The 26,384-nt window shown below is 44.9% G+C and overlaps 1 protein-coding gene across 3 annotated transcripts in view; it reads right to left on the bottom strand.

Moving 5' to 3' along the window:
- Nucleotides 1–5,108: 5,108 nt before the first annotated feature.
- Nucleotides 5,109–26,384, bottom strand: part of FBXO25 (F-box protein 25) — a 40,516-nt gene continuing 19,240 nt past the window's right edge. For 2 of the 3 annotated variants that reach the window (XM_060234748.1, XM_060234757.1), the window contains exons 5-11: nucleotides 25,064–25,156; nucleotides 22,846–22,939; nucleotides 21,069–21,253; nucleotides 20,482–20,664; nucleotides 19,732–19,875; nucleotides 12,138–12,164; nucleotides 5,109–6,293 (exon numbers count right to left, since the gene is read on the bottom strand). In XM_060234748.1, the coding sequence (XP_060090731.1) occupies nucleotides 6,204–6,293; nucleotides 12,138–12,164; nucleotides 19,732–19,875; nucleotides 20,482–20,664; nucleotides 21,069–21,253; nucleotides 22,846–22,939; nucleotides 25,064–25,156 (816 nt within the window). In that variant the 3' untranslated portion in view covers nucleotides 5,109–6,203. The remainder of the gene's footprint in view (nucleotides 6,294–12,137; nucleotides 12,165–19,731; nucleotides 19,876–20,481; nucleotides 20,665–21,068; nucleotides 21,254–22,845; nucleotides 22,940–25,063; nucleotides 25,157–26,384) is intronic. The other variant, XM_060234767.1, reaches the window with a different exon arrangement.

The raw sequence follows: 26,384 nt of genomic DNA, 5'->3' as shown, positions 1-26,384 counted from the left end.
AGACAAGGATTTCTCTCACTGGCTACAAAAGTGGGGAAAACTTGGCTCAGTTGCAGAGCTTTATACATTTACCCACAGAGATCTCAGGCTCAATCTCTCTTTAGCATCTCCAGTTAAAAGATCCTAGAGGAAGGTTGGGAAATGACAAGTGTGTATTTTCCCTTGCAGGACAAAGAGCCACTGGTAAAATGCCAAAGGAGAATGGGTTAAATATCGCCTTCTTCCTCTGCTGTCCTCTGACCCTATTTCCTCTTTCTCACAGCTATTTTGATCTAAAACAAAAAGCTACAGGAGATTTTAATCACAGACCTTCCTGATCACATCTAGTTTGGCTCTTTAAAGAATAGTTGGGATTCTTCCAAAGTCATAAATAGTCAAATAGGATGCTGTGATTAGGCTTCTGTTGTGCACCTCATGCTAAACCAGGCCAAAAAAGTTGTCCCAAGCACTGCCACAAGAAGAACTGGATAGTGATAGTTCAGCTGAGGCAACTGAGACTTGACACAACAAAAGAAATTACAACCACCCCACAACACAAAATAAATTACAACCGCCCCACAACACAAAACCAATTTCCTAGCATATTGCCAAAACCACAAACAGAAACTTTGCATAGAAACAGGCTTCTTTGTTCTGCCAGTCACCAGCTGATCCCACACCTGTCTCTTTAGTGGAGGCTGAATCTTTAATGTGTGAAAAGGTGCAGCTGAAGCTTTCATGGCACAGAAATAACATCACCTGGTAAATAACATTAACTGCTGTTAAAAGGGATAGAACATGGTTTTCGCCAGGCAGTTGGTAATCAAGATTGAAGACCACCTGGGAGAGAGCCTTCTCTATAGCGGCCCCCTATTGGTGGAACCAACTTCCGGAAGAAGCAAGCACCTTGTGGGACCTTGTCCAGTTCTGCAGGGCCTGTAAGACAGCTTTGTTTCAACCCACCTTCAACTGATACTAGTATATGAGAATACTCAAGAGGGCTGAAGATACTGGAATTAACACTAGCACCACACTGTTTTAATATGTTTTAATTGTTTATATTGTTCGATGTTTTAATGGTTAAAGTTCAGTATTGTAAATGTTTTAGTGATGTGAGCTGCCCCGAGCCTGCTTCGGTGGGATATAAATCCAATAAAATAAAAATAAAATAAATAATGTCAGTTGCAGCCCAGAATAGAGGGCCTGCAGCTTTGACTTCATGTGCAGCACCAATGTCTAGATGTGCCGTGGAAACCACTCCATATGCAATACACAGCAACATTGCCTTATTTTTGAATTGGTTCTAACACTGATGTACTTACCGTAATGGTTATTTGAATACTAAGCAGAGTGACCTTGCTCAGGCAATTGCCACTGCAGTTTTTGCCATGACACAGAAGAAACTTCAACTTGGGGCAGGAAGTTAGCCATTCCTTGTAGGGCTCTGGTTGCATTTCCAGGTGTGGGAAAGCCACTGGCACACAGGAGAGGGTAAACCAGAGCAGGCTGTAGACACAGTTGACCTGAGTTCATTTCCTCACATCCATCCAAGCATACAGGCATTAGGGAGAAGAGTAAAGGATTAAGCTCCAGTGAAACAACTTGGAATCTTCAAGTATTCCCTGCTTTAGCATTTTCTTCACATAATGCTTGAGATTTTGCAAACAGAGCTCCTGGCATTGCTTTTCTTTAAAAACCACATACGAGGGTGGTGAGATTCCTATCAGGACACTGGCACAAAAAAATAGAGGGGGCCAGTGAGCTGCTTTTGCAAGTGAAAATAGCCCCCACAAAGGTCTTGTCTCATAGGGGAGACACCCAGGCAGCTGCAGGCACTTGTATATTTACTCTAGTGAGATAAATAGGGGCTTCCCAGGGCTATTTCAGATCAACCAAATGGAACTGTAGTAAAGGCCCCATGCCTTAATTCCAACCAGGACCTCTCCCTCCCTGCACAATTGTTAAAGGGGAAAAATGCAGAGTTCCAGTCATGAAACCCTTGGCGTTTCATGTAGATCTTCCGCACAAAATCACTTCCTCCAAAGTATAGACAAGGCTGCCAACATCCAGGTGGGGCCTGGAGATTTCCTGGAATTACAACTGGCTTCCAGATGACAGAGATAAGTTCCCCTAAAGAAAATGGCTGCTTTGGACAGTGGACTGTATGGACTTGTACCCTACTGAGATCCGTCTCCACTCCAAACCCTGCCTTCCCTAGACTGCACCCACAAATCTCTAGGAATTTGCCAACTCAGAAGTGCAACCCTTTTTACACATTGGCCACAAGGGATCCCCCATCTGGATAGGGTAGCGGTCAAAATGAGCCCCCCCCGCCTTCACTGGGTAAATAGATAATCCAGGGCCCACTGAAGTCTGGGGAAATGCTGTAGGAAAGAAATCACGCACACCCTACCCCATATCAAGCCCCAGTCTGAATTGGCTGATTTGCGACTCTTTCATCATTAGAATGGAGATACAGTAATCTCATTTGGTTTGTCTTCCATGTGGTCATGTTTGGTGTTCAAACCAGACTCCCTGGCACAAAAAGCTACATCTGATTCTCTCCGTACTTGCAGCCACCCTTACGTGGGATTGAGGCAACACATGTATTTTCCATGCACGTACATCTTCTATACACACTAACAGCACCTCAAAGTCTTGAGGCAATGTGTTCATACATACCAGTACACGCACACCCCATTTACATAATATGGCAACCATGCCCATCAGGATTATGTGCATTACTTTCATGTTGTACACTCGAAAGGCCACAACTGAATGTCTGTAACAGTTTTTAACATCAAAAGAAAGCAATAGGAAGTTACTGTGGTTCAGCAACTATATCCTTGCAATAAGAACGTAAGTAGATCCTTCCTGGATCAGAGTAGTGGGCTATCTAGTCCAGTATCCTGTTTCACACAGCAGCCAACCACAGGAGAACTGGGGAGGCCCCAGGTACAAATCCCTAATGAAGCTAGTCATTCTCAGAGCCATTGGAAGGATGAAATGGGAGAAAGAGAAAACATACATATGGCCCCAAATTCCTTTGAGTGGGAGAAAAATACGATTTTTTTAAAAAAAAAACCTGTCATACATGTTTATCCATAATCTAGTCATCAAATAAGGACAATGTATTCAGCAAACCAACAAAGTCGAACAGAAATTATATAGTCAAGCTTACCTCTTATGACTCCCCCTTTCTCTATAAAGCCGAGCTCATAAATCATGTAACTGTTACTATATCATAGGCCATTTTTATTTTGCTGACTCTGGAAAGGAGGATGGTTGAGGCACAGGAACAATTTACAATGGCACATCTGTATCAATGCCTTCCCGGAAGCATCACTTACAGAGGTCTCTTGGTGATGCCCCCCCCACCTCCTGCCCTCACTCCACTGGCAAGATTCTGGGAGAGAGAGACAGAGTATTGCCCAATGTTTTTACATCATATCTAGGTTTTCAGCCAGACATAATGTCACGTCTTGGAAGATCACCTCTGCCTCTGGATCCTTAAAGATGGCAGCCTGGCACCCCTAATCACATGCCATATGGAGGCATTCACAAAGGACATCAAGTCCCACCATAATAAACACCAATCCCATTTTTTTTTACTTGCATCAAGTACAATTTAGGTGCATCTCTGTTCAAACACTGGAAGAAAGGCAAGGGACCTGAGGAACCCCAAATAACTGAAGTCTAAACATCTTTTCTAGTATGAAGGTAACTGACAAGTGAGGCTGCAGAATATGTAGAGCGCTTTGTATTGTTTGTGTGCAAAATTCTGGCAATGTAAGCAGCATTCTCCCTGAGAAGAGATGCAGATGACCATAAAAAGTCACAATTTTGTCTCTGTGGAGTGCTTTGTCCTGGAACAGCTCCAGCCAATGACTCAAGTGGTTGTTGCTTCTCACTGAGGTTTGCATTCTTTTCCGGTGAAACAGTAACTGAACGTTGGACTCGAGACTTGCATTTCTGATAACCTGCTGAGAAGATGTGTGTTTTGTGCAAAGCTGGTAGAATTTAGGTGTCGTAAGGGATTATGCCATCTTTGCAGTGTCAGGAAGTCTGGCCAAAGTCTCACTTGACCCACAATAAACTCAACAGGTGACCTTTGCAGCCAACTAAACATTACCTGAAAAGGAGCTCAATAAAGCCCTAACATTTCAGAAGAGGGCTATTTGGAACATAAACATGGTACCAGTTGTTTAGCTCCTTTCCTCGCCTGCTCTCTCTCTGCTCCAAAGAAGTTCTCTTCCAAGAATGGCCAGCAACCAGATATGTTATCACACCCTTCCCATGTTAATGTTTTGTTAATTCCTTTGGTAAGCCGCTCTCTCAGAACCGCAGCACACAACTGCAATGCTGGGATAACTATTTGGCCTACTTTCCAGGTCCACTGTAAGGCTAACAGGTATAGTGCGTGAAAGAGTTCCTGGAATATTCAAAGTAACTATATATGCAATTAACTTTACAAGCTAGGAGCTAGCAAGCATCCACAGGAAGGGTGGGGGGACTGAAATCAGGAAATCGCTTCCACCCTCACCAGACAAAACCCCCTCATAAGGATTATCTATAGATTCTCAAGGGCCTGAACAGGCTAATATAACCACCCCACTTTTCCCCCTTAACTGACTCTCAAAGGCTATCAAGATGGATGGGGGGAATTCTCTCTCTTTTTGCATACCTGTATAGAATTTTAAATATTTATACCCTGCTTTTCTCTCCAGTGGAGAGCCAAGCAGCCTGCTTCATCATTCTCTTATCTTAGTGTCTCAAATACTTGTTCAGCAGGTGAGGTACACTTCAATGACAGAGCATGGATTTAAACCTCAGCCTCTCACACCCAAATCCAGCATGCTAGCCAGTACGATGGCTCACAAAACCTGTCCTCATCCATAGGGGCCCTGGTTTTCATGACTGGCTCATAAACCAGGTCCCTCACCATTAGATTTAGTGACTGGAAAACCAACTTGATAACCTTACTGTACAAGGAATTGCCACAACTGCAGTCACGCACATCTGGATAAGCATTCATGCTCACAAATATGCAGAATTGAAAACAGTATTTCTGTCCATTCTTCAGATTAGGGTCACAGTGTGTTAGAAGATCAAAAGAACACCACAATTGGTTAAAAGGCAAAAACATGATTTATTGGTGTACAAAACTAGAATCAAAACACAGTGTGGCATATAACATAAGGCCTGTATCTATTGGTACATTACATTAGGTTGAAATGCTTAAGATTTCCAGAAGACACTGTAAATAACTTCAGATTTTTTCATACATTGACTCTTTGATACCTTAAGGACACAAGAGCAGCAGCCAAGAGAATTCTTGCCATAACAACAGCTTGAAGGAGATGCTTTGCATCAGCAAGCTGAGCAGAAGTTTTCGCAACAGAACCTTAATTAGTACCACATCAGAACAGCCTACTAACATGCCACTTTACTTGGTTAAAGCTCAGTTAAAGGCCCCACCCCACCCCAAATCCCAATGGCAGTAAGACTAGCAGTAGGAAAAAGGAAGATTAAAGGAAAAGGAATGGGACCACCACTGGAAAAACTCCCATCACAATCCAGCGATCAGCAACCCACATCAAGCAACCCACATCAACAGACATCATTAATAAAATATTTTTTAAGAAAAATAAATATTCTGCATAATGTATTTACATAACAGGACTGGCTTCTTTCACAAAGGGCTCCACAACAGGGATGCACAACCAGGTTTTCACCGACATGCAACACTGACAGGTGACACGACAGGCACAAAGAAGCCCTGGAGAGTGTCCGCTGAAAGATTCCTAGGATGTGCAAACTGTGGACATCTGAAATGTGATGTGGGAAGGAAGCAAGCTGCTTTTGGTCACCTCTTGAAACCACCTGCATTTCCCAACCCAGAAGTCAATGTAGCCTTACTGAAATGTCAAATCACTGATGATGTTCCTAAATCTGCAGTAAATTCAAGTAGCCTTTTGTGGATCCTATTCCATGGTTCATCTTTCCTAGCAAGGTTTAGTGTCCTTCTATAAAGAGAAGATCTGCTGTGGTCCATATTCTCTCCTTCTCACTCAATTACATCCCTTTTAAACTACAAAGAACATTCAGAGAAATATTGCACAAAAAGAATTATACTTATACTGCACAACTATGCCCCCCTCCCCCCCCCAAAAAAAAAGACAGAAAAGGAAAATACAAGAAAGGAGAGAAATATGTGATTGCACTTAAAATTTGAAGAGATCTATGAAGTGCTGCGGAGACACTGGCATGAAGCAACTGTCTGGATCGTTGGCCGTGCAAGGATGTCCCGTATCCTAAAAGAAATTATTGGCATGGTTATTTTCTCTTAAAACCACATCTCTATATGCACAGAATTGCTTACCAATCCTAAAGCAGCATATTGGTCAAGATCTCCTGGTTTTAGTTTCAAAAAGTAAAACTGAGGCAGGCCTAGAGTCCCAAAATGTACCCAAGTGACTACCCTTATAGTGCTTGCCCGTTTCCTGAAGCTGACATCCTGGAGCAGCTGGAGGGCGAACAGAAGAACAAAATCCATCTCATTTATGGTTCAAAGGATCTGCCCATTCAGAGCTCGCATCTCAGAAGAGAGCAACATCTCTGTCCTTCAGTCGGCAACATTCCACCTTTGGAAAGTTTTAAAACCTAATAAATTCTACCTAAATCACCATCCCACACCAGTAAAGTTTAAGGACATTAAAAAGCAAAACAGACACTTGTTTAAAGCAAGACAAACAAGTGGAAAGCAGATTCAGGAAACAAGATTCAGCCGTATTGGTCTGAAACAACAGCGCAAAGTGTCTGAGTCCACTGGAACTTTTAAGACGGTGTTCTCTACAAAGATAATCAAATCACTACTGCAATTATTTTATTTATTTGAAACATTTCCAGGCTGTTTTTCTTAATGTCCCAAAGCAGCTAGCCATATAAGTTAATAATTGTATTCTTTAAAATAAACAAACAGGCTGGCCATAGACTCAACAGGTGTTGAGATGAAACAGAAAACACAAGGAAAGTCCTCCTGTAGAAGACCACAAGTTCATCTGGCCCAGCAGCCTGTTTATAACAGAATCCACCCAGATCTTCTAGGAGGAGCTAAAATAAACATACAGAGAACAGTGCCTCTGCCTTGCTCTTTGGTCTCTTCTGCAAAATGGAGGTTTTATTTAGCCACTATGGCTAATAGCTGTTGACAAACTGAGCCTCCATTAATTTGTCTAGACTCCTTCAATGGTCTTCATCACACAGTGGGGTCCATAATCCACTTCACAAAACACAACTTCCTTACGTCTGTCCTGAATTTACCACCCACTGGCTTGATGGAGCTCTGTGAAAGGTTTTGAAGCCTTTGTAACTATTCAGTAAAGATGACCTTCCATGAGCAAGGCTAAGGTTGCAGTGATAAATGCTCAGTGCTTGTAACTGCCACTACCCTCAACTACTGCAGAGCTGAAGAGTACCTGCTGACCCAACTACAACTGGTAGAGAGATAAGAATAGGGAGTGGATTTTTTTTTTAAGTGCGCAGGTCCCAGCCTTTCAGGGTTTTCAAGAGTTAAAACCAGCATATCAAATCTGGCTCTTAAGTTACAAATTTGCTGCTGAAGACTAAAACTGGGAAACATATTATTCCCCCATAACAACAGAGAGCTGAAAACACGTAAAATATGAGCTGCTTTGTGCGTATCTATTACAGCCTCCAACCGGCAGCTTCTTCATTTAGGACTGCAAAGGATGATTTGACAGTCTAGCAAAGAAATAGATGTGAAGTGCTTTATCTCCCAGTCCATTAAATTTCTACATTGTGTTATACAAAGTTGTGATGAGACAGAATTCTCTTGGCATATTTCCCCCAACACCATAATAAAATCACCACACAATATTTTGTCTTTTATGCCTTCTATAATCTGTCCCGCGTTTTAAATGCCATTCATATTTGCATTGTTAGCTTTCATCCTACATTTCAAGCACCTTGGCTACTTTACTGATGTCTCAGTCATCCAAGGGAGAAGAAGAATTGAAGATTTATACCCCGTCCTTCTCTCTGAATCAGAGACTCAAGAGTGGTTTACAATCTCCTTTATCTTCTCCCCCCAACAACAGACACTCTGTGAAGTGGGTGGGGCTGAGAGGGCTCTCGCAGCAGCTGCCCTTTCAACGACAACCTCTGTAATAGCTATGGCTAACCCAAGGCCACTCCAGCAGGTGCAAGTGGAGGAGTGGGGAATCAAACCAGGTTCTCCCAGATAAGAGTCCATGCACTTACACCAAACTGGCTCTACTGTACTTCTGAGCACTCAGCAATTTAAGGCAAAATTCAAGATACACTTGGATAAATACATGCACATTTTATTCTAGTGTTAGCAGTTATGACCTGCCAGAATGAGTGAGCCAGTTATTTCCCTCCACTTTGTTGGGGTTTCTCTCCTGTGACCTTTTAGGCTCCATTTGATTGGCACTAGTCTCTACCTCTTGGCCTGTGACCACCCCTCTGCCAAGCTCAACCATTCCATTGAGATTTTGTCTCAAGATTGCTGGAAAGCCCTGTGAGCCTCAATATGGGTGCTCCCAGGAAGACAGAGGCAAAATTGGTCAGAAGAAAAGGCACCAGCATGCCACTAAGCGTGATTTTTAGCCATGAAAATACAATGGCTAGCTTACGCAACATGGGCAAGCCTTGAAGTTCAAGCCTGACGAAGAGGAAGAGCACGTAGAAGGATAGGCCCCATTAGGCAAAACACTCTGCTCTATTCCCTCAATATTTCCTAAGAAAAAAGGTCCTGGTAATCTCAGCCTATAACAATGAATACATTTCCAAAACTGACACATCTCTTGTCTCATGTTTCCAGCTCACTGTATATGGAAAACTTGCAGTTGTAGAAGTCCCTGCACCTTCTTTGTGTCTCAGTGCCTCCCCCCTCCCTTTCGTATGGAGAAATCACCAATGGCTGGGAATGCCTCCCCTTCCTCTCTCAATCTATCCAGCACCTTGCTTCTGACTTCACCCAAAGTCTTCCTACTTCTCTCTCTTTCCACCAAGTCCAGGAAATCTGAAGTGTTCTGCTTCTCTTGTCCTCTAGTTGCAACTGTTATTACACTTCCTATCCTGTTCTGGCTTTTTAAGTTGCACCTGTGTACCCAGTGGGGTCTCTTCCTGCCCATGTACGTGTCAAATACAGTCACTGCTTTCTGCCTAGTCCTGCTTTATGCTGCTTGAATCTCTAATTATGTCTGCACTTGACTTCTCCAACCCCACCCCACCCAAATGCAAGTACACTGAGAAAAGTATGCATGTCATTCCCTTTATGCTGGGTGTTAAAACCTGAACCTGCAGCTCTTTTAGAATGACACTGAGAGGCAGAGGAAGAGAACTTATTTCTCTTATGTTTGGCTTTCCCAGAGTAAAAAAATGGGTTTCATTCACACAGTCATGTATTTTATTTACGTCCTTTATACCCTGCCTCTCTCTCCAAGGAAAAACCAAAAGTGGCTTACAACATTCTCCCTTTCTCTATTTTAGGCTTCGAGAGTTGTGTGACTGGCCTGAGATCACCCAGTAGCTTCCATGGCAAAATGGAGGTTAGAACCTGCGTCTCCCAGGGGGTAGCCTGCAATTCTAACTACCATGTCATGCAAGCTGTGTTGTCTGGCATGCATGGTAACAGAATGATGGATGCCATAGAAAAATATTCCAACAACATATACTTTGGGAAATTAATGGATTTGCCCATATGAAGGCTCAGTTCACGGTTAGCCAACCTATGGAACGGTGGCAAACAGTGGTTTTTAGCACACCTGAAAAGGGAAAGGGGGCCTCTGCAGCACTGTTTATGAGATCTATACTGTACCCTTCCATGGCTGCTGATATCCCACATCAGACCTTAATTAAAATGTTTACATGTTTTGCCTACTGTGTACCACCATGTCTACCACTTGAGGCAGCCATCGTGATGTTATAAAGGATACTCTTACTAGAGGAAAAGCCACACCATGGTGCAAAAGGCCATATGGGATACTGTAGTCTGACCTTGGCTGGCTGTAGGTATACATGCCAGACAACATGGCTGGCTGGGCAACCACTCATCTAATCAATCATCATATCTGAGGTTGGGAAGTAATCCTCCCCTAGGTTAGATTTCCCCTTCTGGTTCAGCTCTGAAACAGGAGTCACTGAGAGTTATTTGTTCTGCAGGCAACTTCCTGGCAGCCACTTTGAGCTACAAGGAAAGGTGGGATATATTAAAATAAACACATAGATTCTTGCAGAACAGAATATATGGAGTCCATCCCCATGGGAAAGCAATAAGGCTGGCAGATTGGTCCTGGTTATTTATCATAGATTACTGGCCTTTTGCAATTAAGTTTAAGATTCTATAAATGGTATTATTTACAAGGCTACATATTATTACAAGTATTCCTAGTAATTCAAATGGGGTGGAATCCATGGAGCATTTGCTGCTGACAGAAAAGTCTTGAGGAGGACACAATCAAGGGACTTCCCTCCCCAGGGCCGAGGTCAGACGCACATAAACTGATGAGATGGGCATGGATGAAAGCCAGATGCATGCCGGATTTTAAGTGGTTGTCCAAATATCAGCATCTGGCAATGGTCGTTGGCTCGTTCGTGTCCCGAACTGCCACAACTAAGACGCGGACTTTTTTGATGGTACACTAAATACGGAATAAGAATGCTTCTGACGACTCCCACGCGTACTTTCTATCTTTGAACGCTCCATTGTAGCCGACTCATCGCAAGCGCACATCCGCTTCCCTACGAGAGCCCACTCCAAATGATATCATTGTGCCAGCAATTGTTGACTCAGCCTTCCAACCGTCCGAGGTCGGTAAAATATGTACCCAGCTTGCTGGGGGAGAAAGTGTAATGACCGGGGAAGGCAATGGAAAACCACCCCGTAAAAAGTCTGCCGTGAAAGCTTTGTAAAAGCAGCAGCACCCCAGAGTCGAAAATGGCTGGTGCTTGCACAGGGGATTTTTCCTAAATGGGGCGGGAGGCAGATCGCCCACCATTGCTGTCTCCCTACCAGGGGAGGAAGATGACCCACCTTTGCCATCTCCCCACCAGGCGGAGAGACAGCAAAGAGAGTTGCCGTACCCCCCCCCATTTAAACACCACGGTGGGGTGTTTAAATGGGGGGGGAGGAAGATCCCCCACCTTTGCTGTCTCCCCGCCAGGCGGAGACAGCAAAGAAAGTTGCCGTGCTCCTCCCCCATTTAAACACCACGTTGGGGTGTTTAAATTGGGGGGGGGGGAGATCACCCACCTTTGCTGTCTCCCCGCCAGTTGGAGAGACAGCAAAGAGTTGCCGTGCTCCCCCCCCCCCCATTTAAACACCACGGCGAGGTGTTTAAATTGGGCGGAAGGAAGATGACCCACCTTTGCTGTCTCCCCGCCAGGTGGACAGACAGCAAAGAGAACTCCTGGGCTTCCCCTTCCTTTCCAGGTGTTTAAATGGGGGATAAAACTGCGCTTGCACGAGTGTGGAATGCCATCTCAAAAAATGAGGTCCAGTTGAGACCTCTGATCAACCAACGACGAGACCAACACTGCTTAGAACTGAAGGATGGAGGGATGTCTGATCAGGAAATTCGTTGTAAAAAAGCTGCGGAGTATAATAGCGATGGGTTAGGGATGGATTTAATGGTGACTGTGACCGTGGCCCAGGAATTCCATTTGGGGCTACAATAGGGATGAGGAAGTCATGCTCTGTGGGTGGAAATCTTGCAGGCTTGGAAATGCTCTGTGTGATCCACCCCTGTATCTCTACAGAAATACGCTAAATAACAGGATCTAAAATGAAGAAAATGTCTCATGACAACACTAAGTTTGTTACCTAAGAGTGTGATAAGAGACCTGGTGCAAAGTTGTTTAGTTTCCCAAGAGTTAACTAGCAACTGTTTCTTCTTACATCAGAAAACAAATATGCTGTTTTAAAAAAAATTCAAGTACTTAAAAATTAGAATCTTGTGGTCAAAGAACACTGTTTCATCCTGTAAAGCTAACAACTGTGACAGCAGTATGCTCAAGGTTGTGGGCACTACATTTACAAAGGAACATCTTATTTATTTCAGCTACACAGCATGAATACAGAAGAAAGTCAGGATGAAAAGCACACAAAGTACCTTCAGTAACAAAGCAAGGTGGTAGTCCTTTTGAGGTCAGGAGGGAAGAGGCAGGAAGGAGGGCAGTAAAGCAAAAGAGAGGAAGATTTTATTGAACTACATGACAGAATACAAAGTACAGAACATGGTTTATAACAGATTTCTGAGGATTGTGCCTAAAAGTTTCACTGGTTGGAGAAAATCTCCTTTAAAATTATTTAATAGGCATCTTGTGAAACAGTTTCTTTGTTGTGCTGAATTTCTGGTAAGTACTGAAGGCCTATGATTAAGAAATGAAGAAAAGAATAGCAACACTGGGTTGGATCCAGCACAAAACTTCAACTTGCGTTAGAGCCCCTGCACAAGTGGAAACACAAGAAAAACACCATGCTACTTAGCTTGTGCTAAGTCAAACTTACTGTATTCCTACTTGTCTTTTTGCTTGTGCAAGACCTTATGACATTCAATTACCGGGCACTATAATATACAGGGAGGAAAAGACAGGTTGCTTACCTGTAAGTATAGATCTTCGAGTGGTCATCTGTGCATTCACACCCATGGGATAGTGCGCCTGCGCCGATCCCCGAATCGGTACCTGAAAAGCCCGGGTTTTTTCCGCGCTCGGCGCCAATGGGCATGCGCAGGCGTCCCAGTGCGCATGCTCACCGGTGCCGGCGCGGGGATCCCGCCAGTTCCTTCCTGACCGCTGGAAGCTCCTACTGGAGGGAGACCGTCAGCAGTGGGGAAGGAGGGCGGGTAGTGTGAATGCACAGATGACCACTCGAAGATCTACAGTTACAGGTAAGCAACCTGTCTATCTTCTTCGTGGTCTCTGTGCTTCACACCCATGGGAGATTAGCAAGCAAAGCATACCTGGAGGCGGGAAGACGGTCAACCTGACGAAACAGCTTGCAGCACCACAGTTCCCAACCGAGTCCTCTGTTGAGCATGCACGTCCAGCGCTTAATGCTTCATGAAGACATGCGGAGAAGACCAGGTAGCCGCCTTGCAGACATCGGAAAGGGACACACCCTTCAGGAATGCCACCGACGTGGCCATCGCCCTTGTGGAGTGTCCACGAACAGGTCCAGGTAAAGGCTTCTTCGCCAACAAATAGCAAAGTTTGATCGTCTCAATAAGCCACTTTGAAAGTCTTTGAGACGAAATCTTGGACCCTAACTTGGGGGCAGAATAAGAGACAAAAAGCTGCTTGTCCTTACGAAAACCCCGTGAACGATTTAAATAAAACAGTAAAGCACACTTGACGTCCAGCGCATGCAATCTACGTTCCTCATCCGAGGAGGGAGTAGGATAAAACGTAGGTAACCAAACTTCTAAATTAAGATGGAATTGAGAAACCACCTTGGGAAGAAAAGTGATGTCTGGAGCTAGAGAAACCCCAGCTTCTCGAAAAACGAGGTAAGGATAGTCACAACACATCGCCGTGAGCTCCCCTACACGACGTGCTGAAGTAATGGCAACTAAAAATGCAGTCTTCCATGACAAAAGTTGTAGGGAGCACTTTGCCATGGGTTCAAAAGGACGACGAGTCAACTTGTCCAGAACCAGAGTCAAGTCCCACAACTGTGGGGGGGGGGATCTAGAGGGTGGATGAAGCCGGAACAACCCCTTCATGAACCTTTTAGAATGAGGGTGAGCAAACACAGAGTAACCCTGCACTGAACCATGGAAAGCAGAAATAGCTGCCAGGTAGACCTTGATGGAAGAGAATACCAACCCCTCATCCACCAACGCCAATAAAAATTCAAAAATTGCCGAAAGCCCGACACTGTCAGGTGGCACAGGAGAGTCAGCCACAAAGTTACTAAACTTCTTCCACTTCCTCTCATAAGAGGCACGGGTGGAAGACTTTCTACTGCTTAGGAGGACTTGCTGGACCCTGGTCAAAAACCCTAGTGGTCGATGAACCACGCTGTCAGCTTCAGATGCGGCACGTTGTGATGGAGCACGTGCCCGCCCTGAGCCAACAACAGGTCCGGTTCTGCCGGAAACTGGTAAAAGACCCCCCTCGACTGTTGGAGCAGGATCGAGAACCAACTCTGACGGGGCCACCAAGGAGTCACCAGGATGCAACGCAGCCTCTCCTGCACTAGCTTGTGGACCACCCTCGTCAGCAGAGGTAGAGGCGGGAACATGTAAAGAAATTGGCCCCCCCACGGCAGCAGGAGTCCGTCTCCCAACGAGGCTGGATCCGCTCCCCCCCTGGCACAGAACAAAGGGCACTTCTTGTTCTCGGCTGTCGCAAAAACATCCAGTTGTGGGTACCCCCAGAGTTGGAACACAGGCTCCAGAAAATGCCAGTGTAGTTCCCATTCGTGTGGAGAGGCTCCACCCCTGCTGAGAGAGTCCGCCTGTATGTTGAGGACCCCCGGCAGATGTGTCGCCTTCACAAAAATGTCTAACTGGAGGCACTCCATCCATAGATCTATCGCCAACGCACACAGCCGGTGAGACACTGTCCCTCCCTGCCTGTTGATATAACACAGGGCAGTGGTATTGTCTGTAAGTAGTGCCACAGTCCTCCCCGCTACTAGTGGACGGAAGGAACGAAGGGCAAAGTGAACTGCCAGCAGTTCTAAGTAATTTATATGGCACCGACTCAGCTTCGGAGGCCATTGACCTCCCACACAGAGATCTTCCAGGTGGGCCCCCCACCCCCACAGGGAAGCATCGGTAGTGATAGTCACAGTAGGGGTTGGAAGGTGGAAGGGAGCCCCTTGGCAGATGTTGCTCTCCGACTCCCACCACTGCAGTGATTGGAGAGCTGCAGGCGGGATGGTGAACCTCTTTTGAGGTGAGTCTCTGAGAGGATGAAAATGGCGCAAGAACCATAATTGAAGACCTCTCATTCGCAGTCTTGCGAAACGCAGCACGCTTGTCGCCGCCGCCATCAACCCCAGCATCCGCTGGAGCTGTTGGGCTGTGCCCCACTGCCGCCTTTGGAGGAGCTGCACCAGACTGATGATGTCCTTCGCTCTCTGTGAAGGAAGAAATGCTCGGTGTTGATCTGTATCCAGCAGAGCCCCTATGAACTGCACTGTCCTTGACGGAGTGAGATGGGATTTCTCCAGATTGACCTGCAGCCCCAGGGTGTCGAGGAGACGCAGAGCGATGGCAATATGTGTTGTTAAACTCTCCCTCGACTCCGCACAAGAAGCCAGTCGTCGATGTATGGGAAGACAACTACTCCCTGAAGACGAAGGTGGGCAGCCACCACGCTCATCAGCTTCGGCCAGTAGACAGGCCGAACGGAAGGGCTCTGAACTGGAAGTGCCCAGAACCCATTGCAAACCTTAGGAGACGCCTGAACGCTGGATGAATGCTGACGTGGAAGTAAGCATCCTTGAGGTCCAGGGTCGCCATCCAGTCTCCCTGATTGATGAGGGGCAGGATTGTTTGCAGTGTGGCCATTCTGAACTTCTGGTACAGAATAAATTTGTTCAGATTCCGAAGGTCCATGATAGGCCTCAAACCCCCGTCCCTTTTGGGAACCAGGAAGTAGCGAGAGTAGAAGCCGCCCGTCCTGGCCTCCAATGGAACTTCCTCTATGGCTTGTTTCTGTAGGAGGTTGCTCACCTCCGCCAGCAGAGAGTGGTAACTACCACGGACTGATTCGGGGTCTGAACAAACTCTATTTTGTAGCCCTCTTTTACAATGGACAAAGCCCACCTGTCTGTGGAGATCAACTCCCAGGCAGGCAGGAAAGGGCGTAGGCGTATGGAAGAAACACCAGTGGGGGCGATAACGCGTGCTGGAGGAAAGTCAAAGCCCCTGCTTCTGGGGGCGAGCACTTTTGGACTTGCCCGTTGGTTGGGACCCGTAACGGCTTCTGTTGTTGCCAGGGTAAGAGGGTCTTTCAGTCTGTGAAGGACGAGGACGCCATTGCTCAGGGGAGAATTTTTGATACAGTTTCTTGGTCCAAGGCTTAGGCCACTGTTTGGACCTGGAAGCTTTGGGGGCAGTCTGGACACCCAGGTTTCTTGATGTTTTGACACTCTTGTCAAACTCTTGCAGCGCCGTGTCTGTCGTGGTGCTGAAGAGCCCATCACCCTCAAAGGGCAAGTCCTCTATAAAGGTTCTAGTGTCCTGATGTAAAGCCGTCGGCCTAAGCCAGGAGTGGCGTCGAATGCAGACGGCAGAGGTGATGGCCTTGGCTGAAGCTACTACCATGTGTTTTGCTGCAGCCAGTTGCTGTCTGGCTACAGCAAGACCCTCTTTTTGCAATTTTTTTGCAGCTGCCTTCTTATCTTCACTCAATGAGGAAAGGAAGGGGGAGAGTTGTTCCCACACAGCATACTGATATCTAGCCATGCAGGCTGCATAGTTAGATACCTTGATACCGAGTGCCCCCGCTGAGTAGACCTTGTGGCCCATTCCGTCGATCTTCTTCCCTTCCTTATCCGGTGGGGAGGAATGAACCTTCCGAGCCTTCGAAGAGGAGGAGACGACCACTGAATTTGGTCTTGGGCGGGTAAAAAGAAATTCAGCCCGTCTCCTGGATGAGACCAGCGTTAATGATGGCCTCTTCCAAGGCTCCTTAACAGCCTGGAGGATCACCTTGGTGACTGGCAGGGCAACCACAGTGGATGTGTTCTTCTGCATTATATCGAACACATTGTCGTCCACGACGGGTTCTGGCTGAGTCACAGGCAAGTTGAGGGTGGCTGCAATCCGTCGCACAAGGTCCCCGTATGACTTCAGATCTTCCGACGGTGAGATCGGAAGATCCTCGGCCGTCTGGGAAACCGGTGAAGGCTCCACGTCCTGGGCTTCACTATCTGACTCTGACGACGAAGACTCCTGGTGGGCGGAGTGTTCCGACAGCATCGACGTCAACTCCCTCGGGGGCGACCGGACCGGCGGCGATGGTCTTCGATGGGTTTCGAGCGGGACCATGCGTCGTTCCGGGGGAATCGATATTGAAGCAGACGCCTTTCGGGATCGGTGCGAGACCCTGGACATGGAGGAGAACTCCGACTCCCGTTCCCACTCCAGGAACTCCTCTGGGTACCACTGGTACGACGGGTAGCAGGAATACGGAGGTTGCCACCTGCGCTGTTCCCACAGTGGTATCGGGAAGCGGCGAGGTGTTTGGAAGGATTCCACCTCTCGTCTCTCTCGGGACCGTATCCGAACAGGTTGGATGATCGGTGCCGATGCCTCCACCTCCGACGCCGATTCGCTTGCGGTGCGCCGACGTGAATCCGACGACGAAGAACGCTGAGTCAAGTCGATCTCGCGGTCGAGCTCCGAGGTCGACTGACGTGGCTGGGTCGATGGGCTGCAGCGTGGGGAGGCCATGATTTTCTTTGGTGGTGCTAAGGTCACTGGTGTCGAGGCGTCGACCGAAGGCGAAGGAGTGCAGGGTCGCTTCCGCTTTTCCTTCAACTTTGCCTTCTTAGGAACTCGGGTCCCTGAGTCCTCTCGGCGTTTTTTAGCGGGCGTATCCACCGAACCCTCATGGGAACGCTTTGTGGAGCCGCGCTCTTCCGGCAATCCAACCAGAGTCAGGGTCGGAGGTGCATCGGCCGATGCATGCTCCTGTGCCGGGGTGTCTGCCGACTTCGGTGTCGATGAGGTTGCCATCGATTTCTGTGGGCGAAGCGCCGATTCGGTCACAGCCGCCGATAGTCGGGCCGCTCGATTCTTTCTCGTCTGTTTGGAGAAGCGAAGGCAGTGCGGGCAGGCCTCAACGCGATGCGCTTCTCCCAAACACAGCAGACACAAGGAATGGCCGTCTGGGGGGGCGATCTTTTTCCCACAAGCACGGCAGCGCTTGAAAACCCCCCAGCGACTGTCCATAGACGGTAGCCGCTAAAAACCACTCAGAATCGTGAGGGAAAAACTGGGGGAAAAACAGGGACGGAATACCCCGAAGGGAAATCCGACACACAACACGCACACAAAAACTGGGTTTTTTTTTCAACTAACTAAGTAATTGTCTATCTAACTATGCTATAAAAACAATAAACGGGCTAAGTAAGAGAGAAGAAAGGCAAAGCCAAAAGACTCTCACCGACCGGAGAACAGGAAAGGTAAACCTCTCAGCGCAGCGGTCAGAAAGGAACTGGCGGGATCCCCGCGCCGGCGCTGGTGAGCATGCACACTGGGGCGCCTGCGCATGCCCATTGGCGCCGAGCGCGGAAAAATCCCGGGCTTTTCAGGTACTGATTCGGGGATCGGCGCAGGCACACTATCCCATGGGTGTGAAGCACAGAGACCACGAAGATGATGTGCTGGGTGTTGTACAAGTGGAACTACACTCTGTTTATATTTCCTTATGAGTACCACTGAACCCAAGCAACTGAAAGCTATAACAGAAAAGGTGTATGCTATTGAGCATATGAATAAACTAGAATGGAAGTGGGAGATGTTGCACAAGATCCTGTGCAATACCTTCCAGAAATAGAACTGTGCTATGTAGACTTCTTTCTCCTCCATTTGTGCATTGCTGGATTCAGCCCCATTATTTACTTTGCCTTGTTCGGCCTAACAAAATATCTAGTGACGGCCCCTAGCCAACTTCAGTTTCTCATTAACCCTATTAAGTTACCTCATCTTCAACAGTTTCTTTGGAAACAAGCCCTACCAAGTCAACAGAACTTGCTTCGAATTGAGTAGTCATAAATTGTTTTAAAAAGTTACTAGCAGACTATTATGGGAAGTATGGTCTCGACAGTGATCACTGGCCTCGGTCAACAAAAGAAGTTAGGTGTTCTTTGCCTCTGATCTCTTCAGCATTCTTCTACCATTTTCACATGTGATGCTTAATCACCTCCAAGCTTCTGTTTCACTAACTAGAATCACTATTCATACCCAAGACAGGCATTTGCATATCATTACAACTCTGACACATTAGCAATCTTATACATTGTGTGTGCAGACACCCTTTGAGTGGCTTTAGATGTTCCTACATGTGCCAACCAGTGGATTAAAAAGCACTTCTACTAAAGGTATATTGCACATAAGGGAGCTCCTCAACCTCCAGATGTAGGAAGGGTCGGGCACATCTCCTCCAAATGTGCACATGGCCGTTTGCCTGGTCATTTTCAGAGGCTGAGAATCAAGAGGCACGCTTTACAGATTCTTTCCCTTTTAGGCCACAAATGATTAAGGACAGGTATGCTTGGGTAAGCAAGTTAGTAAATTTTTTTTTTTTAAATGGGATGGTAGCTTTTTACAGAGTACATGCAAAATTTATTGTATGGGTGCAAATTCCCTTTGGATTATGTGGAGTCTCCCCACACACACACAAGGAGGTGGAGGCGTAGCCACTCTAACACCTGCTGGCTGGTACATCCTTCCACATCCACAGATGTTTTCTGTGTCATTTCCTATAGGTACCCACTGGACATGAATACCTATGCTCCCAAAAATATTTCTACCATTTAATACTGAATATTTTCCAAGGTTGAACCTTTAAATTTGATTGATATGCCAGTTATATTTTGAACCAGCGACCATTCTATTTTATTTTTTTGGGGGGGGGAGTGTTACTATCTACAACAGTACCTGTCCTCTCTTAGTATAATTCCCACAACTGGATACTTTTGTACTTGAAGTTCTATTTTTATTTTTAAAAAAACATCCTTACCTTCCAGAAGAGAATACTGCAGTGACGACAGAAATGCAAAGTATCTCCATATTGCTCCTTTATGGGATAGTATTTCTGAAGTGCAAAGTACATCAGCTTCCAATCAATAAGACCTTTTTCTGACAGAATAAGATGCCTACAGAACTGAACACAAAGGTAACACTTGAAGGTAGCATGTTGCTTCAATCTACATTCTCATCAGACAAATAGCTCCATGGAACCAAAGCCTGAATATGTCTACCAAAAAACACAAACATCCCTGCTTATTTGTAAAATATTTTAGGAGACTGTGGATATGCTAAAAAGTGTTTGTATGGTTAATACTTGTACACTGTTGTGCTCCACTAATCTGAGCTGATCCAAACTATCTGTAACACAAACAGTGCACCCATAGGGCAGAATTACTCCAACATAAGCCTACTAATATTAACAGGCCTAGACTGGAGTAACTTCACATAGGACTGAATCTAGGCAGGCTTTCTTACATGTAAACATATTTCAGATAACACTACAAGGCTACATTTCTAAATACCCTTAGTTGGCAGCCAGTTCTGGTAAAACAGGACCTATTTCTAAGTACATAGGCCTAAGATGAACATGTGAGAGTAAAAGACATTCCTCATTTTACAGAGTATTTGCAAAACTTATTTTCTCACTAGTGTGTACACCCTTTATGGACCACTCAGGTGGAAGGCGGCTCCCTCTTTTGCCTACTTTACACAGTAGCAAAGTTTCAGAAATTACTCTTACCTGCTTTTCAGTAAAATGATACTGGCAAAGCTTTTTCCATAGTTGCCGGTCTTCACTGAGCATATACAATGTGGGTGTCACTTGGCCTAAGGTAATAATGTCCCAACCATCTGAGAATCTATATAAGATGTTATTCAGCATATGTAAAGGAAGATCACTGAGTGTAAGTCCATTGTTGACTTGCTGGAAAGAAAATTAACAGCTGCTTATTTCAGACCAGTAAGAAAACTAATTCATGAGCTCAGCTCCTAGCTTTGCCCGCCCTCCCCAGCCAAGAAAAAAATATCTATCTCCCTTAACAAAACACACACACAAGGCTAAACAGTTGTACTCATTTGGGGATTAATTAAATTTTCCCATTTATTAAAAGTATTTGGAGATAGTTAAATTAATGATGCTCTGCCACTCTCAGAAATGGGGTTAATTTGTTGTTCAAGGATATGCTTTGAAATGGGGAGGGGGGAATTAGACAAAAAAACTCCAATATCTTAGTGAGATCTTTAAAGAAACTGATCTCTGTGTTTTTTTTAAAAAAAATGGCATTCATACAATCCTTTCAAATTTATGAGATTAAAAACTTCACATACCTTGGTCATTTGAAGATTACTGAGCTGCTGTTGCCACAAAAGGATAGTTTCCAGTCTACAAATCCAAATATCAATGTTCCCTACCAACACTGACTTCCCAACGCTCCTTATTAAGTTGCAGAGTGTAGAACTCAGATCCTGAAGAAGGTCTTTGATGAGACGTGGGTTGTACTGGTCTTCCAATACTTGATGGAAGAATTAAAAAAAAGAAATCACACACGTGAGCATTTTTAAAATTTCTACAGGAATTCATCAGTTTTTCCTTTGTTCAACTGATTAAGGTGATAAAATCCTACTATTCATCAGACAAACAAATAAGGCTTATGTAAGAACAGGCATTTGGAGCACTAATATAATGTTACAGAACAGCACTGCAAGCAGATACAGACAAGTAAGTACCAGTGTATAGGGTAATTAGAATATACAAGCTGGGATTTGCAAGATTCACAGGGGAGGGAACTTCTAGCCCCACATACTGCACCATTTCTCTTCCCAGCCTTTGCCATTCTCTCCCCCCAGTGTTATTTTCCACTCTCCTCTGCTCTGCCGCTGCTTTACCACTTAACCTGCAGTGACAGAGGGATTTGCTTAGGCTCAGGTTCCAATGCCTTTGTTGCTAGGCAACAACACAATGCCATCTGTGAACTCATGAGATACCAGTAAGCATCCTTCATTTCTGGACAAGTTTAAATCCCTCCCCTGTAAGTTTGGGAACTCCTCAAGATTATACAAAGTCTTCTCTGTATCTGTACATGCCCCCATTGTGCGAAGGTTTTGATCTGCACTCTGAGCCACTGCTCAGAATTAGATATAAAGATGTCAAAGGCTCTGCAAATGAACTCATCTCTAGTCAATACTTCTTTCAACTGGCAATAGCACACAGTCAGGGAGAGCCTTTCTCCTCAGCCAAGAGAAGAGCAGATGCTTTTTCGTCCCCTGAGATGGCATTCGAAGGTTAAGCAGTTAAGACATCTCACTGCATTCCAAGTGTTTCTACAAGCAGCACAGCATCAGGCAGAGTGCCCTTCCACTCAATCTCTTCTAGACTTCAGAGATGCTTTGTCTGTCGATGCTGTTGCACTGAACTGCAGAGCCAGCTGGTAAGCAGAAAGACTTTGTATTGCCTTCTGAATGCTTGAGCCCCTTTCGCACATCTCAGACCAATAAGGAAGGCATTCTGGATCTCAAGCTCACAAAGGCATTCTGTATCTCTCCCACCCATCCCTCTGTGAAATTTTATAGATCTCCATGTGCATGTATGCCAGGAAAATAGTGACCTATCAATATGGGTGGCATTTTATCCATTTGTTACTTCCCAGATATTCAGCTTAGAATTTTTTTTTTATTGCCAAGACACAATGAGCAATGATTTTAGCTAGCTATAAGAATAGTTACAATTTGTGAACCCCTGCCTCGCTAGAAAAATCAGACCAAGAAGCAGTCTAGTGAAATACTTTTAGAAAAGTTTCCTTTTTTAAAAGCCAACTTTTATGTTCAGAAGGTAATGAAGACAAAAAGTGCTGCTTGACACTTATCCTAATGTGTATGCACAAAAGGGGACCTGCACAATGTCCAGACAGGAGTGAAGAGGGAGGAGCCAGGAAGGAGATTTCTCTCCTTTTCAACTTTCCACTATGTTCTCTCCATCCAAATTTCGCCAGCTTCAAAGAACCAGATCCAGGAACAGCTGCTGCCTACCACCCTCTGTTCAAGCTGAGAAATACATACCAAAAAGTTGCTATACGCAATACACAGATCAGCAAAGGTGAAGCCTTACCCTTTCGGACAATTTTATCCAAGATGTTGAAATAGTTCTTCTGAGCTGCACCACTTAATGAAGTCAACTGGGATTTTGCAATTAACTGTAAAAGCTAAGTGAAAACATTCTGCATTAAAAGATGCATAAAGACAAGTGAGACTTGATTAACTATGCTATTTATACTTTTTAGAACTGATCAAAATACAACAAGGGGAGGAGAAGCAACAACCTGAGTGACTGAACAGCTAAGGAAAAAACCCCACAGAAACCAAAGACATATTTGGAGAAGCATATAGGACCATGAATCATACCTAGGTTGAGTTACTTAACTGTACTGTTAATCTACTGAATGAAGATGAAACATATGATGGGGAGGTGTGTAAGCTGAACTGAATCTTGGGGTTGACTTATGCAAGTTTCTCTTTTGATGCTACAGCAGAAACACAAGTTACTCATCCACCCACATGTCAGTGCTTGCTATTAACATTGTTAAGTTGCTACAGAAACCGCACAAATTTGCCCATCAACTAACCCTATTAGACTCAAACTGGAAAGTTTCCAGAGCTTTCTTCAATGTCTCAGTTGTGACCCAGACATAAGAACACTTTTACATGCTACTGATTTCATCAGGAAGGTTAGAACATAAGAATAACATCAAGACCAACTGCTCATCTAGTCCAGCATTCTGTTTCAAGAGTGGCCAATTGGATGTCTCATGGAAGGTCTACAAAAACAGCCCCTAAAGACAACAGTCTTCACTTGCTGATTGCTCTCCAACATCAGACAGCTATTAGCCTTTGATGGACACCTTCCATAAATCGAACAGACTTTTAATTCCATCTAAGCCAGAGGCCATCCTCACCTGCCATAGGCTCCGCAAAGCCAACTACCCGATACGTGAATTATTTTTTTCTGTCTTGAATCAATTTTCCATCAGTTTTATAGGGTGACCCTGAATTCTAGTATTGTGGAAGTAGGAAAGTATCTCCCTATCCACTTTCTTTACACCCAATACATCATTATGAGAACCACTATTATGTCACCTCTGGTCACCTTTTTCCTAAACTAAAAAAAATATGCTTTAGTCTCGACTAATAGTTAGGCACTCTAGGCCCCAATCATTTTGGCTGCCTTTTTTGCTTTCTCTCCCCCCCCCCCCTCCAGCTTTTCAATAGCATTTTAGAGATGTAGCAACAGAATATTCTAAAAGTGACCACATAAGGGAATTAATACACAGTTTTATTCTTGGCCGGTTTTCCTAGTGATCCCTTGCATGGAATTTGCTCTTTTTATCTCAGCTGCACATGGTAGATAAGCAATCAGCAGTGTGTACTGGACAACAGTTTTACAACCTCATTTCAAAAATTAAGTTGTTGACAAGAACAAACTCTAGCTAAGGACTGACCCAATCCCTCATTTTTCATGCAAGCATGAAACAAAATGCAAGCAAAATTCAAACAACCCTAACTATTTAATCCATAAAAAAGAACATGCAGTACAACGCAGAATGCCACTACAAATTACATAACAATACTAGTTTGCAGAATTGAATGGAAATAAGGAAAGGATTGGCCAAGATCTAAAGACCTACTTAAGGAATGCTGAAATTGCTGTTGCACCCACTAAGATTTTTGACTCTTTGAACAGAAGACCCCTAAACTACTCTTGAAAACCCTCTGTTTCACAAGCCTTACTGTGCCAGGGATACTCTTGGAGAACAAAGTCTACATTTCTCATTGAACATACACATGACACATTCCAACCCTGACAATAATTTGTAAACCCAGAGTAAATCTCCTATCAAGTTGAGATACTTTTAGAGGTACTGTGCAAAGGAATCTCATGGTTACTCTAAAATGACTTTCCTGAAGTTTAAATGTTGCTGCTTTGCACATAAGTCAATATTAGTTTTCATTAAATCTGTTTGGTTTCTCCCAAATGAGATGAACTGCCTCAAAAAAGTTGCTAATGCATGGCAAGGTTATTTTAAAAGCAAACGGAATCCTTCTGGAGTGGTGGTGGTGGTTAGTGTCAGACTAGTACCAGGAGACCTAGATTCAAATCCCTCAGGAAGCTTGCTTGGTGACCCTGAGCTAGTCCCTCTGTCAGCCTAAGCTACCTCACAGGGTTGCTGTAAGAACAAAATGGAGGCAGGAGAACAGTGAGTGCAGCTCTTGTTACGCGAAGGCAGGGAGAGATAAAAATACAACACCTATACAAGGGAAGATTGACTTACTTTAACCACATAGTTGAATCTCCTGATATCCTGAATTGCACTTGAAAAATCTAACCGATTAAAAGCTTCTCCCAATGTGCAATAGCCATGTCTCTTGAGAAAAAAAAACAAAAACCTGTGTTAAGATGTGCATCAGAAAATTTTTCTACAGTGGACTAAAAGACCCTGGAGAGGATCACCCACCCAGTCATCCAACCACATAGCTTCCAGTGTGCCCTTCCTGCCCATGTTCCCTGTATTTTCCTTTTCCTTCTATGAAAGCTTCCATTTTAAGTGCAGCTAAAGCCTTCTTTACTTGTATTCACCCAAGAATGCTTATCCTGCATACAATGTCTACTCTTAGGATTGCTACTTACCTGTTTAGTCAAGCATTCTCTTGCTGCTTTCATTCAAGCAGCAGGAAGAAAATGGGGGGGCGGGGGCAATATCACATGCCTGATGTTACTTCCTGTGAAAACCCAGAACTGACATCACAAACACAATGCAAGACTCTGGGAATTCCTCAAATCTCTTAGATTATTGTGCTGTAGCCGTGATATTGCTTATGAGTTTTCGCAGGAAGTGACTTCATGATGCACATAACACGTTGTTTGTTTGGGGTTTTTTTGCTGTCAAGTGACTTATGGCGATCCCTTGGGGTTTTCAAGGCAAGAGACTTTCAGGGCTAGTTTGCCATTGCCTGCCTCTGCATCACAACCCTGGTATTCCTTGGAGGACCACCCCCTAAAAGTACTGGCCAGAGCTGACCCTGCTTAGTTTCTGAGATTGGGCTACTCTGGGCTATCCAGGTCACAGCTTTAAGGATTCTACTCCATGAAATCTTCCACTATTTGTAGGAGCCAGGCTGGTAACCCAACCTGCTCTCCATCTGTCCAGCTAGGGAAGGAATTCATAGTATGATCTTAGACACAGATTTAGTAAGAAGGCCTGAAAAAAGTTCTCTGGTGCTAGAAGTCTAGAAATTTAAGGGTTTTTTCCAAACAGTTCAAGTCTGAGTCACAAAAAGCAAAAAAAAAAATCCCACCCAAACAAAACACAATAAGAACATAAGAACATAAGAGAAGCCATGTTGGATCAGGCCAACGGCCCATCAAGTCCAACACTCTGTGTCACACAGTGGCAAAAAATGTTATATACACACATACACTGTGGCTAATAGCCACTGGTGGACCTGTGCTCCATACACTGTGGCTAATAGCCACTGATGGACCTGTGCTCCATATTTTTATCTAAACCCCTCTTGAAGGTGGCTATACTTGTGGCCGCCACCACCTCCTGTGGCAGTGAATTCCACATGTTAATCACCCTTTGGGTGAAGAAG

This window comes from Heteronotia binoei, chromosome 1 (genome assembly GCF_032191835.1).
Source record: "Heteronotia binoei isolate CCM8104 ecotype False Entrance Well chromosome 1, APGP_CSIRO_Hbin_v1, whole genome shotgun sequence".
Taxonomy (NCBI): domain Eukaryota; kingdom Metazoa; phylum Chordata; class Lepidosauria; order Squamata; family Gekkonidae; genus Heteronotia; species Heteronotia binoei.
The sequence above is the reverse complement of the archived record's forward strand: the minus strand, read 5'-3'. Positions and strand labels throughout refer to the sequence as shown.